The sequence below is a fragment of the Cajanus cajan genome, chromosome 3 (assembly GCF_000230855.2).
Source record: "Cajanus cajan strain Asha chromosome 3, NIPB_CcT2T_4, whole genome shotgun sequence".
NCBI lineage: Eukaryota > Viridiplantae > Streptophyta > Magnoliopsida > Fabales > Fabaceae > Cajanus > Cajanus cajan.
In genome coordinates this window covers 81,063,642-81,083,591 of record NC_138519.1, presented here as the reverse complement: position 1 = coordinate 81,083,591, position 19,950 = coordinate 81,063,642, and the positions used below count along the sequence as shown (strand labels likewise).

Here is a 19,950-nt window from a genome sequence, read left to right as displayed (position 1 = left end):
AAAAGATTTCAAAGAGGTAGTGGCTTTGTGCAGCACTCGTTGATAGCACTTTTAACAAATTTACACCATTATTTTGCGCGGTTTCTCGCTTGATAACACTTCCTCTATCAAGAACTTCACGAGTTTAAGTTCAGGTATTGACTTGGTGTCAAAAATGTCTGTAGTTTTTTATTTTGGGGTTTTAAATGCGGTGTTTGTTATATATTTTGGCCTAACAAATGTTAAGTTGAACAACTAAGGATATTATAAAGGTTAATGATATATACACCTCTTTTTTTTTTTTTTTTTTTTTACAAGTACATTTCTTTTTAAAAAAAAAATTAAAATTTTAAAATATTTTTAATTTTATACCTATAATATTTAATTTAGTACTTTTTTTTTCACACATCTTCCTTTATCTTTTTTCAATTTTTACATGCATTTCCTTATCTTTTCTTCACCTCACCTATTTTGGTAGGTAGTTTTAATTCTTAGTTTTACATTACCCTCTTCTCCTCTTCTCTTTAAATTTTCTTACTATTATCTCCTTTCTCCATATTTTTAGTTTTTACATATGCAAAACGTAGAACTAATTATTAACAATATTATAGGAGTGTGCGTGGCTTTTTCTACAATGTTATTTATGTTTTTTAACATATTATTCAAGAAAGTACTTTTCGAAAGAATGTAAAAAATATAATAAATTTTTTTTTTAGAACACTAACTTCACTAGTAAAAGTATTTTTTTCATAATACTAAAATTTAATAATAAGGTTTTTGGAAGGGTGAAAGAAGAGGAAGTGTTGGAAGAAAAAAAATGTGTTTAATTCGGTAAAATTTGTCGAGAAAGTCGCATATACTTACAATATTTTTATGTATCAATTTTACGGTTTGAGTACATATGAAAAAGTGAAAGAGGTGATAGAAGAATAGAATATGTGAAAACTGAAAGAAAAAAAAAAGTGTGAAAATAAAGAAAAAAATAGCAAATCGAAAGGTGTAAAATTAGAAAAATTAAAAAAAAAAAAACAAATATTTTATAATTTTTTTTAAAAAAAATAAGAGGTGTATATAAATTTGGACAATCAGTTTGATTATATGGGCCTAGCTCGTGATCTCCTTAGGTACTTCTTCATAAAGATAGATATAAAGTTGGGTTGGATTGGGTCAGGACGGTAGGACTCCGTCTGGACATATTTTAGAACCGAACCTATTCTTATGGGTATTTTTAAAAATAAAAAACCCACATCCGAATCTTTACCGTGTATAAAGCACTTTTAATTCTAATACATGTACCTTTGTTAGCCAAGCATTTTATTTTATAATTAGATTTAATATTTCTACTCTAGTTTACTTTAACTTTAATAAAACTTCTCATAATGAAGTTGGTTAATAAGTTAGGAGTTCAATTTTTTATCTAACAATGTAGAAGTTTTATAGCTGTCAACTAATTATAAGTCATGATAAATTTGAGTTTTTAAGTAGTTAGTGTATATATTATTTTCTTATAAATTAATAAAACAATTTTATAACTATAATTATTAGTTAGTTGTAAAATATTTGAATATGATTTAATTACAAATAAATAATATTAATATTCAGTTTTAATTAAGAAATGCAATGAGCATGTTAGTATGTGAATATCAACCAGGTTAAATATTATATATTGACAAATTTGTGGGTAATTCAGTATTACTCTTTTTTTTTTTAAGTCATCATTTACTACCGGATAATTCAATATTATTTATTCACAGATTTGCAGGCAATTCAGTACTATAATCATATTATAATGATTTTTTTATGGACATCCTTGATGTAGTGTCTTGATAACAAAAGACTAACAAAATTATAATGCTCTTTAACAACACAATAATAATAAGAAATAAAAAACCTCTTTGTTGCGGATTTTCAATTTCTTGTTTTTCGGAACATAAACTATTTTTTTATAGTTCAAAAAGAAATAAATTTTGTACAAATTCTTTAAAATATCCTCTAAAGTAGTTTTCGTGGATGGAATGCCTACTCGCCACTCGGTGTCGGTTTGTGAAAATAGGTGAAAGAGTATGACATATCTTGTCATGAGTTTCGAAGTGATATGATATGCATATCTTTTTCTTTTGCCCCCACCGCTTTACAACTTACAAGTGAATTTGTCTATCATTATTTTTTATTAAAGAATTTCACTGATTTTTAATTTTTTTTTCTTAATTACCTTGTTATTCACATGGTTCAAATTTAAGGTTTTTGTAGCAGTGGTGTAAGGGAGCATGTGCTTATGTACCCTACTGAGGAGTGAGGACAGAAGGTATAGTTACATTACATGACTTCAACGGAGATTGCGCTTGCACAACGTGGTTGATGGGCCGTCGTTGTTCTTTTCAATTCATACAAACCCAACAACATATTACGCTGTGTTCGCCAATCACTTCGGTACAAAACAACGTTAATCCATCCTTCAATGTGGTTTAATCCCCTTAATCCCTTCGTGTGTTTGTTTTGTTGTTTATATCTTGCAAACATAACAAAAAAATTTACAAAATTTGCTTTATATTTTGGTGCTTTTTGAAAAGAGTGATTTTATATTTCCGATTAAAGGAATGGATTTCAAACATTTTAGTTATAGTTAAAAGTTGATTTATTCCTAGTTATATATCTACTATTTGTTTAATTGAATGATTTCATAATATATCACTTTTTATATCCTGAATTCCGGTTTCCATCCCTATAGCAATTAATAGTAGGTAGGGGGATACGTATGCAGTATGCTTAATTTCTTTTACATTAAAACCACTTTGTAATTATACAGTTTATGAAGAGAGGTTTTTAATAGCAATTATTTTTTCAAATTTAATCAAAACTAAATTCATATCATACAAAATCCATTTTTATTGTGTTATTCGTAGAATATATATTACCAAGATCATGCATGCATTGAGCATCAGAGTTTGGTATCTTATCAACTAATTTTCAAATTTCATTGAGCATAACTATTTATTTTTATAAAGCTAAACAATTTTCTGACTCCTTTACTAATTGGTTCCCTTACACACATTGAAATACGAAAAAAGAATCAATAAAATTTTAAAAAAGAAAAATGGCGTTGACATTAACGATATACACCTGTTCATATCATCCAATCTCTCTTTCTATTTCTGACTTCTTTGTTGATTATTCTTATTTTAATTTGAGTCCAACTCAATCAAGAACTGGTATAATGTATAAGATGGCACACCATGTCTATTTAATTTGTCGGAATAATATATTAATCTTAATATTATATAATTAAATTATAGGAATAAAGAAGTATAAAATTATATATATTTCAAATATAAACACAATATGATGTTATGTGAAAATATTAGATATAATTAGCAATATATGTATGTATTTCTTGAAAATAGATGAAATTGAGTTGAGACAATCTAAAATATAATCCAAACTTATTTTCAAAAACAAGTAACACTCTTTTAATTATTGTTTGAAAATTATTAGAAATGACAGAATTATGAGAAAAACCATTAAATAAGAAGTGAGATTAACAATTACTTGTCATTTTTAATAAATTCTAACTAATAATAGAGAGTATGTCTAAGAGATTGTGCTAAAAAAGTGTGTTACCAGCATATTTCATTTTCAAAATATATTAAGTCAAATTTATAAAACCTAAATCTATTAATATTAATTTGGACTTAGTTGAAGTACTGGAATGTCACAAACCCCTATATCACCTATCTTTTTATAATATACATGATCTTGGTTGAAATGAATTTGAAGACCTTGGTGGTCAACTATATCATATATGTATAAGAGACACAACATCTTGATTCGTAACTCTTTTAGATTCATTGTACAAATGTTCCAATCTTCTTAAAGATATATGATATTTAACTGAAAAGAATTCGAAGAACTTGGTAGTCAACTAGATTTTATATATCTTAATCTGTATCTCTTTTGATTCATTGGACAAAAGCTCTTGAATTATTGTTCCACGACGTGCAGGCTTACTTTAGTCTCCATAGTAGAATTTTGTAATGATGTAAGGCTTGTTTCGATTTGTATCTATTAGTCATACTTTAATCAATGTATTTAATAAAAATTAATTTAACTGATTTGATCAAAAAATGATAAAATACATGGAAAATTACATTTGTCTTCTATAAATTTAGTGTTAACTATGCTGGATTATTATTATTATTATTATTATGATTATTATTATGCATTTGAGAAATTACAATTTCTTACATTATGTTCTCGCCAAGAAAATCAATTGGGTCTAACCTTTGGTTTTTAAAGCATTGAGAGTGGATTCTTTGATTTCAGAAGGTGCAATCTTATCTAGCTAGGGTTTGTTTTTGTTACTCTGTCAGTGCCTATTTAAAGGAACAGAGTTGACCACAAAAAAATGAAAGAAATTTGGGAATTGATAAAGAGGATCTTTGAATTTTGAGTTAGAACTTAGAATCACGGAAAATGATTTTGTAACCAAAGAAGTAGATTAATAAGACTATTTTTGTAATAATTGCAACCACATAACATAACAATTTAAGTTAACATCTAATATGGATGAGTGAGATAGCACTATAAGTTGAAGAAAGGCAAATTAACTCCAAAAATATATACTCAATTATGCGTAGGTAAACATGGATCAATCAGGGATGGTCTGCATTACATATTACTTTTCTTCACTTGAACAATTATGACATTTTCATTTTAAACAGTGAACACGGTTTCTACACTAGTTTTTATTGTAAACAAATAGGAATCTAAATATAAGGGTATGCGGCTTAATAAGTGATTTATACTTTTATAAAGGATTAATACAATAATTAAAAACTTTTCAATGCATGGTTCTTTTAAAATTTAAATGGAATTTATAAATAAGAATAAACTAAAGAGAATTGCAGATCATTTTTAATTATTAATTAATAATGACTATTTTATAAATTTAGATAAAAATTAAGAGATATATTAAACTTATAAAATTGAGGAGGGAATTATCAAAATACATCTATAAAATTAGGACATATGATCTTTATATATGGTGTGTAAAAAATAAAATTTTCAAAATTACTTTTTCTCTACTAAATAACTTAAAAAATCATGGCTCTTTTTAATCCTTTTCTTTCTCTTAACTAGTGTAAAAAACATTTACATAATCAGCATAAACTATGTTCTCATAACATTTCAATATTGGATCCTCTAATATTGATGTCCACTTTAATTCACTGCAGCTCACTACTTGGGTGGTTATTGATTTTAAATGCACCAATAGGGGAACAGACTTGTCATCTTGACAAATTAGTTAAGTTAGCATTTGCTGAATCATGGATATTACACGAAAATCATTGATTAGCTTATAAATTGGCAAAAATATGGTACTACTCCACTATTGTTGGTCTGACTAGTACATACGACAAATGAAGCATGTGATCATGTGAGAAATCAAAACAGGGGCATATAATTAGTTTTAATTATTGTTTCATCATTATATTGAATATAAAACATCACATTTATTGATAAATTTGATCAAATTACATTACATACTATGCAATGTAATGCAGCAGCACACAAATTCATTCATCAAGTAATGAAATTAAAAAGGAGTCTGTTTTCCATGTGGAAAGAAAGTCAACTTTTTGAAGGTCTATAACCACTACTATACGGAATAAACATATAGGCACAAAATTTCAATGTCAATTAAGTTATAGCCTGATATCTAGATGAGTTGTGCTCCATGACACAATTCAGTCTTCCATCCAAATCCAATAATACTTGTGTAATAGTATAAATTAAGTCGCAACCAAAGCTATACTCTGAGTGAAAATAGGTTATATTTTTTATTAAATAAAAAACTAGAATACATATATAAATATTAAGTATTTTCTAATTTTAATTTCCATGATGAAACCTCTGGTAGAGTGTCATTTTCAATCATACTTTTTACTTTTACAATATTTGCTCTCAATCTTATTGAAGTTATCGAAATCCAGTTTGACAGACTTGTTGATCCACTAGCTAGAACTAGAATATTAATATTAATTAATATCACGGTCCACGTGTCCTAGCAATATTCTAATTGTCTTGGACAAAACCTTCGTCCCTCCCATCCCATATTTATCGCAAGATCTTTCTTCCATTTGGTCAAAATTTGGGCCTTAATGGCCCTGTTTTGGTGTATACGGCATTATCTTGATTGACAATAATATGTCCTCTTTAGTCACACTCGCATTGTTTGAAGGAATGAAGGATCCATTGACCTACATACCTAGTTATTCTTATATTGTTCTTTCGAGCTAACGTATATAATGTACAATTACCTTAGGTTTGTTTCAGTAACATGATGGATTCCCTTCCTAGAAATCTTTTTCATTGCTGATGCAGATAGCATTTGGGTGTTTCATTTCTCAAGAGGCAATGGGCATGTGAATATATGTACATGATAAAGAGAGTTCTACTCGACAAGAAGCTTGTGACATGTATGCATGTCCTAGGGCTTGTCTTTATTGTGGCACAACTAGCTAATCCTGGAAAGTTTGTACCCGTGAATAATTTACTTTTACTTTTTTCTTTATTTTATTTTTTTAGGTTTGGGATAAAAGTCACACGAAACTCACTTCTACATACATATACATCATAATTTACTTATGCACACTACTCCAATCATTCATCATTAGAAATATCTAGTGGTATATGATTTGTTGCATAATATCATTATTCTACATTGGTATATTACTATACTTTGGGTGTAGATGGAGTACTAAGTAGTAAGTAGTAAAGATAAATAGAAGGAAAGGAAAGAGAGAATCGTAATTATTGCATTGATTCCGAAGATGTTGACTTAGTGGGCAGAGACAACTAAGAGGGCTTGAGAGGTTGCATTAATAATGGTGTTTTTTGAACGCGCAAGTCTTTAACTTGAACCTTGTCTGCTACCCGGAACTTCCAATTAAGAGACTCTCTCTTTTAATTGCTGTAAACAACTGGCTCAGCCTTCTCCATTCTTGCAGTGATGGCAGTAGCATCATAATTTTACACCGCAATACTTTTCTCTTATTGTCGATTATCATCAATCTTCAATTAATTGAATCCCCAAAATAACCACCTAATGATGATTGGCTGCCAAAATACACCGATTTTTTTCATTTGACTACGGAGAAATAAATAAAGAAGTGAACTGTCCTTGCTAATTCCTACCACAATGCCTCTTTTGATTGGGACCAACAGGGAATAAAGAACTTTAAAACTTTACAGGGCACTTGTTCAAATTTGAGAATCACAAGTGTAATAACATTATTTTAAGTTTTGAAGTCATTTTGTGAAATTATTATTCTTTTTACGAAATTTGAATATATTTTCTCATCATTAAATATTACAATGAAGTCGTGATAAAAAGCAAATAACATGTTATTTTTAAATTATCATTTAATGTATTAAGAAGGATAAGGTACATCTCTCGTTGCTTGAAATACTTGTTTAATTTATATATGTATATAGGTTCACATAGTTATCTTGTAGCAAAACACTTTATCCTTTTATATATACGATTAAAAAAGAAAAGGAATATAGGAACTTAAATGTAGGTTGTGAGTTGTGTGAAAGGGATGATTTAACTTTTGAAAATGAAAGGGAATACGAAATGAAAAGCAGATACTATTAATGTATATGGATAGAGTAGCACTCATGTGTTGTGTTGTGTGTAGCCTATCGCATTTACGTTCGCTGGCAAATGGCAACAGATGAGATGATTCATGTTTAGGCCTATAAAGCATATAGTTTCACACTGGGGATGTGATCATTTAGTAACCACCGATTTCTCACGTTTCCTTCCCCATAGCAAAGTAATGGGAAAATTCAAAAAAGTATTCAAATTAGCATAAAAATAGCCAAAAAAATAAATAAATTCAAATACAAGTTTGAGACCAAAAGAGGTTGAAAAGACTTTGAGCATTATGGAAATTTTTTTTTGTTGGAGGCAATTCTTATGAATTTTAAATAGGCAAAAAAATAAAATAAAATTGAAGGTTGAATAGACAATGACAAAAATGTATACTTGTACACTTATTTTTAAATTTGAAAAAAAAAAAACTTGATGAAAACAGGAGTGTTTCAATTTCAAATGATTTTTTTGGGTTTAGTCTTATATCTTGTAATAAGTAATTAATAATTATAATTAAGTAAAATAAATATTATGTATTTAAATAAAGAGTCCATCAATTAGCAATAAATATAATAATTTATAAATAAATAATTATATCGATCAACCTATTCTTAACTTATTGATTTAAGAATGAAATAATTTTATATTTATCTCCGACTCAGCGAATTCATCTGAAAATATATCCGGATGTTAGTGTTAGATTTAGAGAAAATATTGGGTCCAAATTTTTAGGCCTGAAGCATGGTGCTTAATCGAAGCGGTTGTGAATTGTGATGGTGCATCCAATTTGTTTGGGTAGGGAGGCAATGATGAGTGATGTAAATAATAAGAATAAATAAAGTGATGAATGAATAAGAGAAGATGATTGATTGTTTGAGAATGAAAATATATGGATGAAAAAAGGGGAGAGATGTGCAACCTTTGTAGCAGATAGATCTACAGTTGGTTGATGTATAGTATACGACAGCAGGAGATATTTATATATGTATGTATAATGGCTACAGCATTCATGAATTAAGCGGAAGGAATATCCTTTTTGAGGCTGGTTTGGAGGCCGTAATACCCAACGTACCACTTGACGAACTTCCTGAGACCCGTGGGGAGATCCGTGGTGGGTTTATAGGCCAAGTCCCTGAAAGCCAAGCTGACGTTAGCGTGGGTGTAGGGAACGTCACCGTTCGAAGGCATCTTGATCACGTGCTTCTTCGCCTTGCTGTTCAGCAACCCCTCCAAAATGGAAACAAGCTTCCCCACGGGCACGGGAGAAGTGTTGCCCAGGTTGTACACTCTCAACTGCGCCGCCCCGCGCTTCTTGCCGCCGCTGCCGCTGCTCTTCTCGGCGGTGTCCAGCGCCCCGAGGCACCCCTTAACGATGTCGTCGATGTAGGTGAAGTCACGCGCCACCTGCTTCCCCTCGGGGGTTTCGTAGACGTCGATGCTCTTCCCCTGGAGGATGTCTTTGGTGAAGAAGAAGTAGGCCATGTCGGGCCTCCCCCATGGGCCGTACACAGTAAAGAAGCGAAGCCCAGTAAGGGAGAGGCCGTAGATGTGGTTGTAACTGTGGGCTATCTCCTCGCCGGCCTTTTTAGTCGCAGCGTAGAGGCTAGCGGGCTGGTCGGTGCGGTGGAGCTCCGAGAATGGGTTTTCGGTGTTGAGCCCATACACAGAGCTGGAGGAGGCCCAGACGATGGCGGGCTGGGGGTTGGCGGATTTGGCAGCCTCCAGGAGGTTAACGAAGCCGGCGATGTTGGCGGTGACGTAGGATTGGGGGTTGTGCATGGCGTAACGGACCCCAGCTTGGGCGGCCAGGTGGAGGATGTGCGTGAAGGCCACCACGTCCAAGAGTTTGTGGAGCAAGGGCGTGTCGTTTAGGTCCCCCTCCACGATCAACACTTGGTGCTTTGCCAGCATTGCTTGTCTTGCGCGCTTCAGGGAGGGGTCGTAGTAGGCGTTGAAGTTGTCCAGGCCCAGCACGCCGTCGCCTCGCTTCTTCAGGGCCAGGGAGCAGTGGGACCCCACGAACCCCGCTGCCCCTGTCACCAGGACGGTGAGGCCGTTGGGCCGCCGCGGCGTGGCGGAGTGCCTCAGCTGCTTCTCCCATGCGCCGAATGCCGAGGAGAGGAAGTGGGAGTGCGCCTGCAGGTGGCGCTGGGTGCTGTACATGTCTGCCAGCGCCAGGGGTGGGTAGTTGAAGGTGAAGAGGAAGACGAGGATGAGCGCCACTAACAGAGTGGCGCGGAAGAGGAGCTTCGAGGACGCGTTTAACAGCTTCGTGCTGTTCACTCTCCTAATGTACCTCTTGTATCTCTCTACCTTTATGCTCTTACTCGTGTCCGCTGGAGAACCCATTCGATTCTCCAGATCCAGATCACTTAGATGCCTTCTCAACCTTCTCAACACACACTACTAATATAAACATACATACATGGCTTCCTGTTCCTGTTCCTGTTCCTTGGACACCACTTTCTTTCTTTTTTTTCCTTAACTCTCCTCACTATCACACTCATGGAAACTGCCACTCACTATTAATAATATAATATAATAATCAAACCAAAGGACCATGTGCTCTACACATGCTCACATGTCAACTCTTTTGGTTTGGTTTCACGAAATTAAACCGCCATTGGCATTCATTCACAATTGGGTAGCCTAACAATGATAAATTGTTTGTTGTAAGAGCATATTATAAAATGGACACATTTGCCCAATTACCAAATCGATTATACAATTCCATTTGGACTCCAGACCCTCCACATCACATTTACTTCAAAGTCAATGGCTTCATACATATGAATTATGATACTCACTTCGATTCTGTGTTTCCTTAAACCCCCATCATCCCATTCAAAAAAAGAATAATATATAATATAATAATCAAACCAAAGGACATTTCTTATAATATAATCATACACTTCAATTTCACTCTTAAATAAAATTAAAAAAAAAGTAATTAACCTAATGGATTCTTGTGATTTGACTACTTTGTTTAACCGCTGTCAGTACTCCTAGTTGTCCTTATGGTTCCTGAAAGAGACCATTAATTAGGCACCGACAATGGTAGAGTAGGCATGGCGCCTTCTCATATTTGTCATTATATACTCGTATTTAAATTGATTGTTACTAGCATCTTCCATGTTCTTTTAGCAACATTTTGCAGTTGTAGTCAACACGTTAAATGATGCAATTAAAGCCAAACTTCATAATAAATTGCTGGCTTATCTTAATCTTTGCAATCTAATATGGATGCTAGCAACTACTACTACCACTACAGTTGAAACTTTTACTAATTTATGTTATTAAATTCTTCTGACTCGGAATTTCATGTAAATTAAGGATCAGAACGGCCTTGGTCGGCTCTATAAATAATCCATTTTGAATAACCCCAAACATGATGCACAGAATCAAATTTCTATTCATTGCTAATGTGCTTCTACTTCATAATTTATGTGAATCCCATTCCCACCACTTCTCTTTCATTCTTCTATCCAAAATTCACTCCCTCCAATGGGAAATAGCTGAAAATTGCAATGGATTCTGATACGCTGCATCGGGTCCTCATATATAAAACCATGTCTAATAAATTGCCTATGGAGTATGGAGTATGGAGCCCCACTTGTATTCAATGTCATTCAACTTAATTAGCTTATATTTAATTGAAGATACAAAACTATTTATCGTATTACTATATTTTCTAGTGCAAATTAGATTATTTTGTTAACAATACTTTACTCTTATTTTGTATTTTAAGTTTATGAAACATGATTTTACTTTTTTAAGTTCACGTATAATTGATATAATGCATATAATTGTGTACAACTAATGATAATGTTGTACAAAAGACATTCTTCATATAAACGGGATAGTTGATAATAACCAACAAAGATATATGGGATTTTGGGTCATTTTAAAGACAAGCAATATACATTCATATCATTTACAGATTAGAAATAATTACATGACGGTGGAAGAATAAAAAATATCAATAAAATAATTACAGGTAGAAGCAATATACATTCATGAGCGAATGGTTCACGAAGCTCTGTCATCTTTAATTCGAAGCTCATGGTGTGGTAAAATGGTTCACATTGGATTGCATTCAACTGTTCTAAATTGTCACGTTACTTTCGAATCTTTATAGTTTTATTTTAGGTAAATTATATTTTTAATATTTTTTTAATTTAATTTTAGAATTTAATTTAATTCACTATTTTAAAAATATTTAATTTGATTTTTAATTTTTTTTTAAATGTTCAATATTATACTTTTGTCTAAATATTAAATATTTTTTAAAAATTAAAAGATCAAATTAAAAATTTTAAAATTAATGTGTCTAAATTGAATATTTTAAAAAAAAAGTAAAAATAAATAGAATAAAAATCCATCTAATATTTTTTTGTTTAAATAATTTTATTTTTTTTACTTATCTTAAAAAGATCATGAATGATAATAAATTAAATATTTAAAATTTTAAAATTATCACAAAACGAAAAAATTATTTAATGAAATTGTTAAATAGATAAAATAAAATTTAAATTTATTTAGATAAAAATTTTAAATAAATTTTTATTCAATTTAATTTCTTTCAATTTGATCATATTATTTTTTAAATAATTTAATTTGATTCTCTAATTATCAAATGATATTTTTCTGTCCAAATTCATTAATATAATTAGTTTTAATTTGGATAAAAAAATATTAAATATTTTTAAAAAATTAAAAAATCAAATTAAACTATTTAAAAATAATAAAAATAAATTATTTATAAAAAAAATATATAGTTCAACATTTTATTTTTTACACACTTTAGATATTTACATAATCCAACTCAGTGTAATATTTAGTGAGATAACATTAAGATAATTAATTGGAAGATTTGGGAAGAGTAATTAGTGGAGGAGGCAGATGCCAGATGGGAGTTGGCGGTGGTTGTCGACGCAACTGTATGTATAATGTATGTCCTTCATTCAAACTCATTATTTACTTTTTTTAATCTACCTCATTAAGACATGTCACAAACACAAACCTCTCTCCCATTACAAATTAATCCTAAATATTCTATTTCTTAGCAATTAATCTATTTCTTCATATAGCTTTTGCTTTTCACAAGTCAAGTCAACATTTAACAAACTTCATATAGCTTTTGCTTTTCTTATATGATAGACACTCATATAAGAAAAGATATATCTCATATATCTACAAAATTTTAATTGATTTTTTCTTGTATAGAGATTCACGTATGTGTTTAATTTGATATATAAAAATATTAGAATCAAATATTATTTTTTAAATAAAATTAATTTTGTTTTAATTTTAAAAATTTAAAAGTATGTCCAAAAATTTATAATAATTACATAACTTTTTTTACAAAATAAAAAAAAACTTAAAAAAAAAAGAAAAAAGAAAAAAAAATTGTTCCGTTTTTAGAATTACATTATAAAATTAATTTATAAAACGACAACCTTAATTTGGTTTTTTATCTTTCATGATTAGCATGACATGAGCAGCACTAACAGCCCATGTGATGAAATTGTTTATGTAATTCATAGTACCCACGGCAATGATATTTGTCCATTCAGTGCGTCCCTCCTTTATGTTTTTCTGGGCTCAGAAAATGGAATTAACAGCAACAGGTATACTCCACGAGAGAATAGTGTTACATTAAAAAAACTGAAATAATTATTTGATAAAAACATACTAATTAACATCATTATAAGAACATTATATTGTCCTATTTTAATGTTTAAGAAACATTTTCCAATAATTTTTTTAATTGCCACAACTTGGGATAGTTTAGGACTCTATATATATATAGAGAGAGAGAGAGGGTAATGTATTCCCCAGCAAGGAGCATGTTAAATACAAATGTTTTGTAGTGCAACTAAACAGTGATCCCTTTCATGTATTATAGTAGCTTACCAACCTGGAAGGGAAAAAGTTGCAATTTGGATGAGAATTATTAACGTACAAAGTAGAAGAGGATGGTTGTAAAAGTGATGGACCCAACCCAACACAGCAAAGGAAAGGCACAAGAAGGTTCATGAGTCATGGGCATACCTTTCATAAGGCACACGAAGCTACGTCACTTCTTTCATCTCTCCTTTCTTTATTCCTAGACAAGTATACTCTCCCCATCACATGGGGTACCACTTCATTACCATACATGTTATTTCTGTTAATATCACAATTCACTCATAAGTACTACAAATACAAATTCAAGTAGCAAAATATTTGGGTAACCATTATTAGATCTGTACTCAAATTTTTTCTACTAAAAAAATGATAAATTGGAAATTTATAAAGTATTTTGGTTTAACCAAAAATTGTTACAATATTTATGTTTAATCAAAAATTGATATTTGATTTTTTACTTGAATATGAAATACACTTTATCTTTAAAATATGTTGATTCGTTGGTAATTATGTAAAAATAAATCATATAGCTTACGTAGGAAGTAAAATTGATGGATGAATTTATTTTTCTTGTTACAAGACCATAAAATTTTATTTACGGAACACACGTTCATGTGTGAAAATAAGTAAAAGGATAAAAAGGGAGGGCCCAAAAAAATCTCATGAAATGGAAAGAAAATAAACAAAAAGTTAAAATAAAAAATTTATTCATCTTAAATTTTGGGACAATAATTATCTAACTAAGCTTTAGATCTTATCAAAATTAGAGTCAAGTCGCATCAAGTCAATTTATTCAAGGAGATAATAAAGCTCTTTCGCTGTCTACTTTATTTTTGTCTAACACTTGGTATCTTTCTCAAAAAAATCAAGCTTCTTATCATTGTAACTAATTAAAACATGTTCATCTATGCGTTGGCATACATGAATATATAGTCATTATTTTTTTTACAAGTAGTATCGAAGTTTTAACTTAAAATCTTATACCAATTACTCAAATTTATTCCCATTAATTAATATCAAACTCTAATGGACTTTACTTAGTTATTAATAATAATTATGATAAATAAAAATATTTATCATAATTATTTTTTGTTTTCTCTTATTTCTCTCTTTTTTTTATATCTAAATATTACAAGCAAAATTTATCATTTTTCTGTATTCTTTTCTCTGAATTATTTCTTTTATTCTTATTCACATCCGAAGAAAATAGTAGCGCGTACATAGAATAGCTTATTTTATATTTTAAAAATCATAATTAATACACTATTAAAAACACTCTTAATTGAAATGAACCAAAACCAAATACGATCTAATGTACTTTGATTTCCGTGATCGTCTGACTCAACAATCATCTTTTTCCATTTTATAACAAGTGTCATATAAGAAAATAAAAAATAAAAACAAGTTAATGTTATTTTATCTTTTCAATATGTATATTAATTATCCTTATTTTATTTATAATTAACTTTATATAATTATTATTTTCTTTCATCTATTTATTAATTTTTTATTTTATGTAAAAAAATATAAGATGACAATTATTATAAAATAAATAGAGTATTTATGATATGATGGAATTAGAGAGATCAAAGGAGATGAAATTAAATCGTTAAAGGATTTAATAAGTTGGTCTTAAAATTTAGTCATATAATTTTTACTTTAATTTCATAAGATTGTAACATTATAAAAAAAAAAAAAAAAAAAAGAAGAGAGGCTGATTCAGTAGCCAGAACGGGCCGTTCCCAAACTGAAACGGGCCGTTCCACACTACTGAATTGAACTACATATTGTAGTTGAGAACGGGCCGTTCCGGCAAGGAGAACGGGCCGTTCCGGGAAGGAGAACAGGCCGTTCCGGAGGGAGAACGGGCCGTTTCGGAGGGAGAACGGGCCGTTCTAGAGGGAGAACGGGCCGTTCCGGATGAGTCCCGGAACGGGCCGTTCTGATTTCAGAACGGGCCGTTCTGGGCGTGGATTTTGTGCGTGATCTGGGAGTTCAGAACGGGCCGTTCTGGTATCGGTACGGGCCGTTCTGGCCACTCTGGATTGCCTATAAATAGGGGTGAGGGGGGGGGGGGGCGTGAGGAGTTCTGGTTCTAGAAGAAGTTTTAGAGAGAAGGTCTCTGGGTCAGTGAGCTCCTTTCTCTCCCAAATTTCTCTGTTTAACTCCTTTTCTCCTCTAGATCAATAACTCCTTCTGTCTTTTCTTGAAATTCAGATTAGAAAGCTTGTTTTGGGAGGATTGAAGTTTCGAGTTGAGCCTCGAGGGGAAATTCTACTTTTGTTCAGTCTTTGGCTATCTGAGCCAATCTTCAAGTAAGGGAAGCTAGATTGTTTGCATGTGGCTGAATTTATTAGTTTGAATGAGAGTTTTGAACTCTCTGAATAGTTTTAGGCCGGGCGCAGGTTGAGCGTGTCAGGCGTGGAAGAGCTTAGAGCTTTTGGGTTGGTGTTAGGCCAGGCGCGAGTTGACGGCACTGTGCTTGAATATATTTATGAATGAATTGATGCTTATGCATGTTTAAAGTTGAAGTTTTAGATCATGTATGTATGATATATGATGTATGGTGAGGTGTGATTCATATGTATGCTTTGTGATGATATATATGAATGTTTGAATATGATATGTTCATATGGTATGTATTGATCATAATGGTAGGTAGACCATTTATGATGTATGATGCATTATTGCATGTGATGTCTTACGACATGTGTATGGTTGTTGATCATGATGGTGGGCAGACCATTATGATGTATGATGCATGATTTCATGTGATGCCTATGGCATGAGTCTAGCCTAGGACTTGAGGAGAGGAAAAATATTTTCGAACTGGAAGAGCTCACATAGAGTCTCTTGAGAGTGGTGCTTGGATAGACCACTGATATATGAGAGTGGTGCTCTGGGAGGCCACTGGATTTGGGAGAGTGGTGCTCAGATAGGCCACTGGGTTGGGTGAGTCTCCTCTAAGTCCTTAGCTAGTGTTGGAGCGGGGTATGAGGTCGAGGGTTATTCCCTTAACCAAGTACTCGGGAAGGTGCGTGGATCCTTGCGGATAGTCGGTGGGCGAACTCCACAATTGACTTGGTTAATGCATGCCAAGGTCGTGGTAAGCCCGTACCCAGCTGTGCTATACCTGACGGTGGATCTGGACTTCCAAGTGTGTAAGTGACATCATCCGAGTAAACCCGAGTGAGGATTATATATCCTGTTTAGCTGTGACCGAGCGGGCGCATTGGGCGTGAAAACGGTTGGGGTGGTTTCGGTAGGATGGAATGTCACTTGTACAGCTCTATTGTTATGGAGATCTCCTAGGTGTATGCGTGACGACGCATTAGATGATTGATATGTATGCATATCTGTCATGAGTTGCATTCCTTGCATGATTATTAATATGATGAAGTGTGGTGTTTGACTTCATGTTTGGTGAATGAATGATTATTTGAGATGAAAGGTTCCTTAGGGACAGGATTTGGGATGCATGTGTAGTATAGATTTTTACTCTGTACTTGTATTATTGATCTTTGAATTCTAGCTTACCCTTCTGTTTTCCATGTGGTGGAACTGCGATGATCATACTTGGTATGAGAGCAGGTCAGGGATAGCTTGGGAGTAGAGATGATCGTTGTGAGACGAGGAGCTGAGTCTCGTGTTTTGAGTTACCATTCTGGGTAACATTTTTTTGTCAGTGCTTGACCGACACTAAGGAATATTTTGGGATGACTGTACATATATGGTGCTATATTTTATATACAGAAACTTAATTATTTCGATCTTTATATTTATGCTTGTATGTATGTGTTATCCAGTTTAATATTCTCTTAGTTAACTAGTTGTAGTGCGATTCCACTAAGTGTAGAGACCGTGGCGGGTCGTTACACATGATGACACTTGTGGGATTGTTTTTTAATTAGCATTCTCTTCTAGTAGCCAACCTAACAATTTATATATAAATAAATAACCTTAAATAAATAATGTAACACAATATTTTCTTTGGTGTTAAGATAAAAAAGACTTGAATGATAATATTGGGATGTAATTGAGAATATAAAAAAAATGAATTTAGTTTTGTTTTTCTTTTTACTAATTATTTCCTTTAATTAGGCCTTCTATTGTAGTATATCTTTTAGTAGCCTAACAATTTATTTGCAAACAAATAAGGCAACACGATATTTTCTTTAGTGTTAAGATAAAAAAGACTAGAATTAATTTATATAAGTTGCACCATATTCTTCTCATTGCTAATTAATTGCTAGGATGAAGTTGATCAACTGATTTCCAATCAGCAGGCTTGTATATGAAGTGCACGTGTTAATGTTTTTTCTATCGTCACGTTTCATTCAATCTCTCTCATTTCCTCCTCTTATCTCAAGGAAGAAGACAACGTGAATGTAATCAAGTAAGAAGTTATATTTCCATCACTTAAAATGTAGAATAATGCAACACGCAATGAGATATATATGAACTTGCTGTGGTTAATTTGAGTCAGCACAATGTAAAACTGAGAAATGGGACGGAGATAGACATTGATGAAATAATTAATATAAAGTTGAGGTGGACTGGAAAGCTAATTAATTTGTTGAGTTTTTTAATGTATAAATAATAGTAATGTTACTGCTGATAAAATAAAATTGTAGAATGGTGTTGGCAGTGCTTTTGTGAAAAGCCAAGATTGAAGAAGATAAACGATATTGGTGGAGCCGAGTCTTTTGACTTTATTAACCATTAGAGATAAGACAGAAGAAAACATGATTCTCCTCACTGCTTCCACGTAATAGTTATGATCCATACATCCATTTCTAATTTCTTTTACCATATATACTTTTGGTTTGGCCCTTCAGCATCCTATGGGGTTTCATTTGTCCTACTGATCTTCTGCTTTGCTTTCTGCATATCATTAGACCATGTTCAGTTTTCCGCTACAGACAATTTCTACATAAATAATTCAACACGCTGGATGTTTTTGAATATTTTATCTGACATGTTTTGCTTTTGGATTAGAATTAACGTGTCTTAATATATATGTGAATTAAAAAAAGAAATACAAAAGAGAGTATATATAGTTGATGTAATTTTTATCCAAGTAAATTAAATAGGAAAAAGGAGAAAATGTAAACGTAGATCTGTACTTTAATATTGTTAGCTGGCGTGATTATTCTCCTTCACTCCTTTGCATGATTGGGGAGATTCGTGTTTCATAGTTGGTTCTTTTTAGTCAATAATATTGAAAATCACGTAACTAGCATGATATGAGAGAACCAATTGCCACTGCCTTAAGAAACGATGGACTTGTCGTTTTCTATGTTGTTAATCCTACTTCACTCCTGACAGCAACTTGCCTCTACATATATCTTTCCACTGTCGGCAGCAGAACCTTCCATCATTGAATAAAAAATTAATAAGCTTTAAGTTTTATTATAATTCTGGTGATGGAATATTGAATCTCTTTCAATAGACACCTTTTGAGTTATGGCTGATCCATCCATCCGTTAGTGAGAAGGAAAAGAAAAATGATGGGGTTCCATCTGCGACCATGGATGCAGTGGATAAAATAAAAACAATATGAAAAATACAAGTGTTTGTTGATTTTACAATGCCACAATAAAAAGAGGTCTCTCTCAATCTGAAAGGAAGAGGTGTTAAGAGCACGTGTTACAGTAATGGGAACTCTTGAATTGAATGTGGATCATTCACTTGCGGGGGTGCTGAGGACAGTTGGGGCCATCACCTTAAATTATATAGCAACGTAAACACCTATACATATATGGTAATAGACTATTCTCTCCAAAACTCTTTCTAATAATTTCTTTTAATAAGTTTGTTTTTTTAATAAATTTATCCTAAATATTTATACCCTCTATATATTTTTTTAAATTTCTCTCTAATAAATAAACTTTAGATACTCATTTTTTCTACTAAATTCTTCCTAAATATTTTTATAAATAAATATTATTATAAAATAAATTACTACTTAAAATAATTAAAAAATTAAATATACCAAAAATAAAAAATTAGATAAAAATATTTTAATAATTATTAATCATTATTAAATTTCACAATACTATAAAATAAACAGTTAGTGAAAATAATTAAAAGAAAAAATATATCAAACTAAAAGAAAAAATTGGATAAAAATATTTTAATAATTACTAATCACTATTACATTTTTTAATATTATAAAATAAAATATTACTGAAAATAATAAAAAAAAAATAAATATATCAAAACAAATATTATAAAATAAATCACAAGTCATTATTAGATTTTCACAATATTATAAAATAAAATGCTATTGAAAATAATTAAAAAAATAAATACTTATTTTTTCTTCCCTCTAATAATTAATTTTCTCTAATAAAAAATTATAATTACAAAACGTTCCTCCAACATATTTTCATATGCAAATA

The 19,950-nt window shown here is 31.4% G+C and overlaps 1 protein-coding gene across 1 annotated transcript; it reads right to left on the bottom strand.

The window, feature by feature from the left end:
* Positions 1-8,477: 8,477 nt before the first annotated feature.
* Positions 8,478-10,382, bottom strand: GAE6 (UDP-D-glucuronate 4-epimerase 6). The gene has a single exon (XM_083071469.1). It carries the CDS (start codon positions 9,983-9,985, stop codon positions 8,651-8,653), a length of 1,335 nt encoding a protein of 444 aa, XP_082927595.1. The 5' UTR covers positions 9,986-10,382; the 3' UTR covers positions 8,478-8,650.
* Between the last annotated feature and the right edge of the window lie 9,568 nt (positions 10,383-19,950).

Excerpts from the sequence above, each read along its gene's own strand:
- GAE6 (XM_083071469.1), bottom strand. The coding sequence starts at position 9,985 with ATGGGTTCTCCAGCGGACACGAGTAAGAGCATAAAGGTAGAGAGATAC.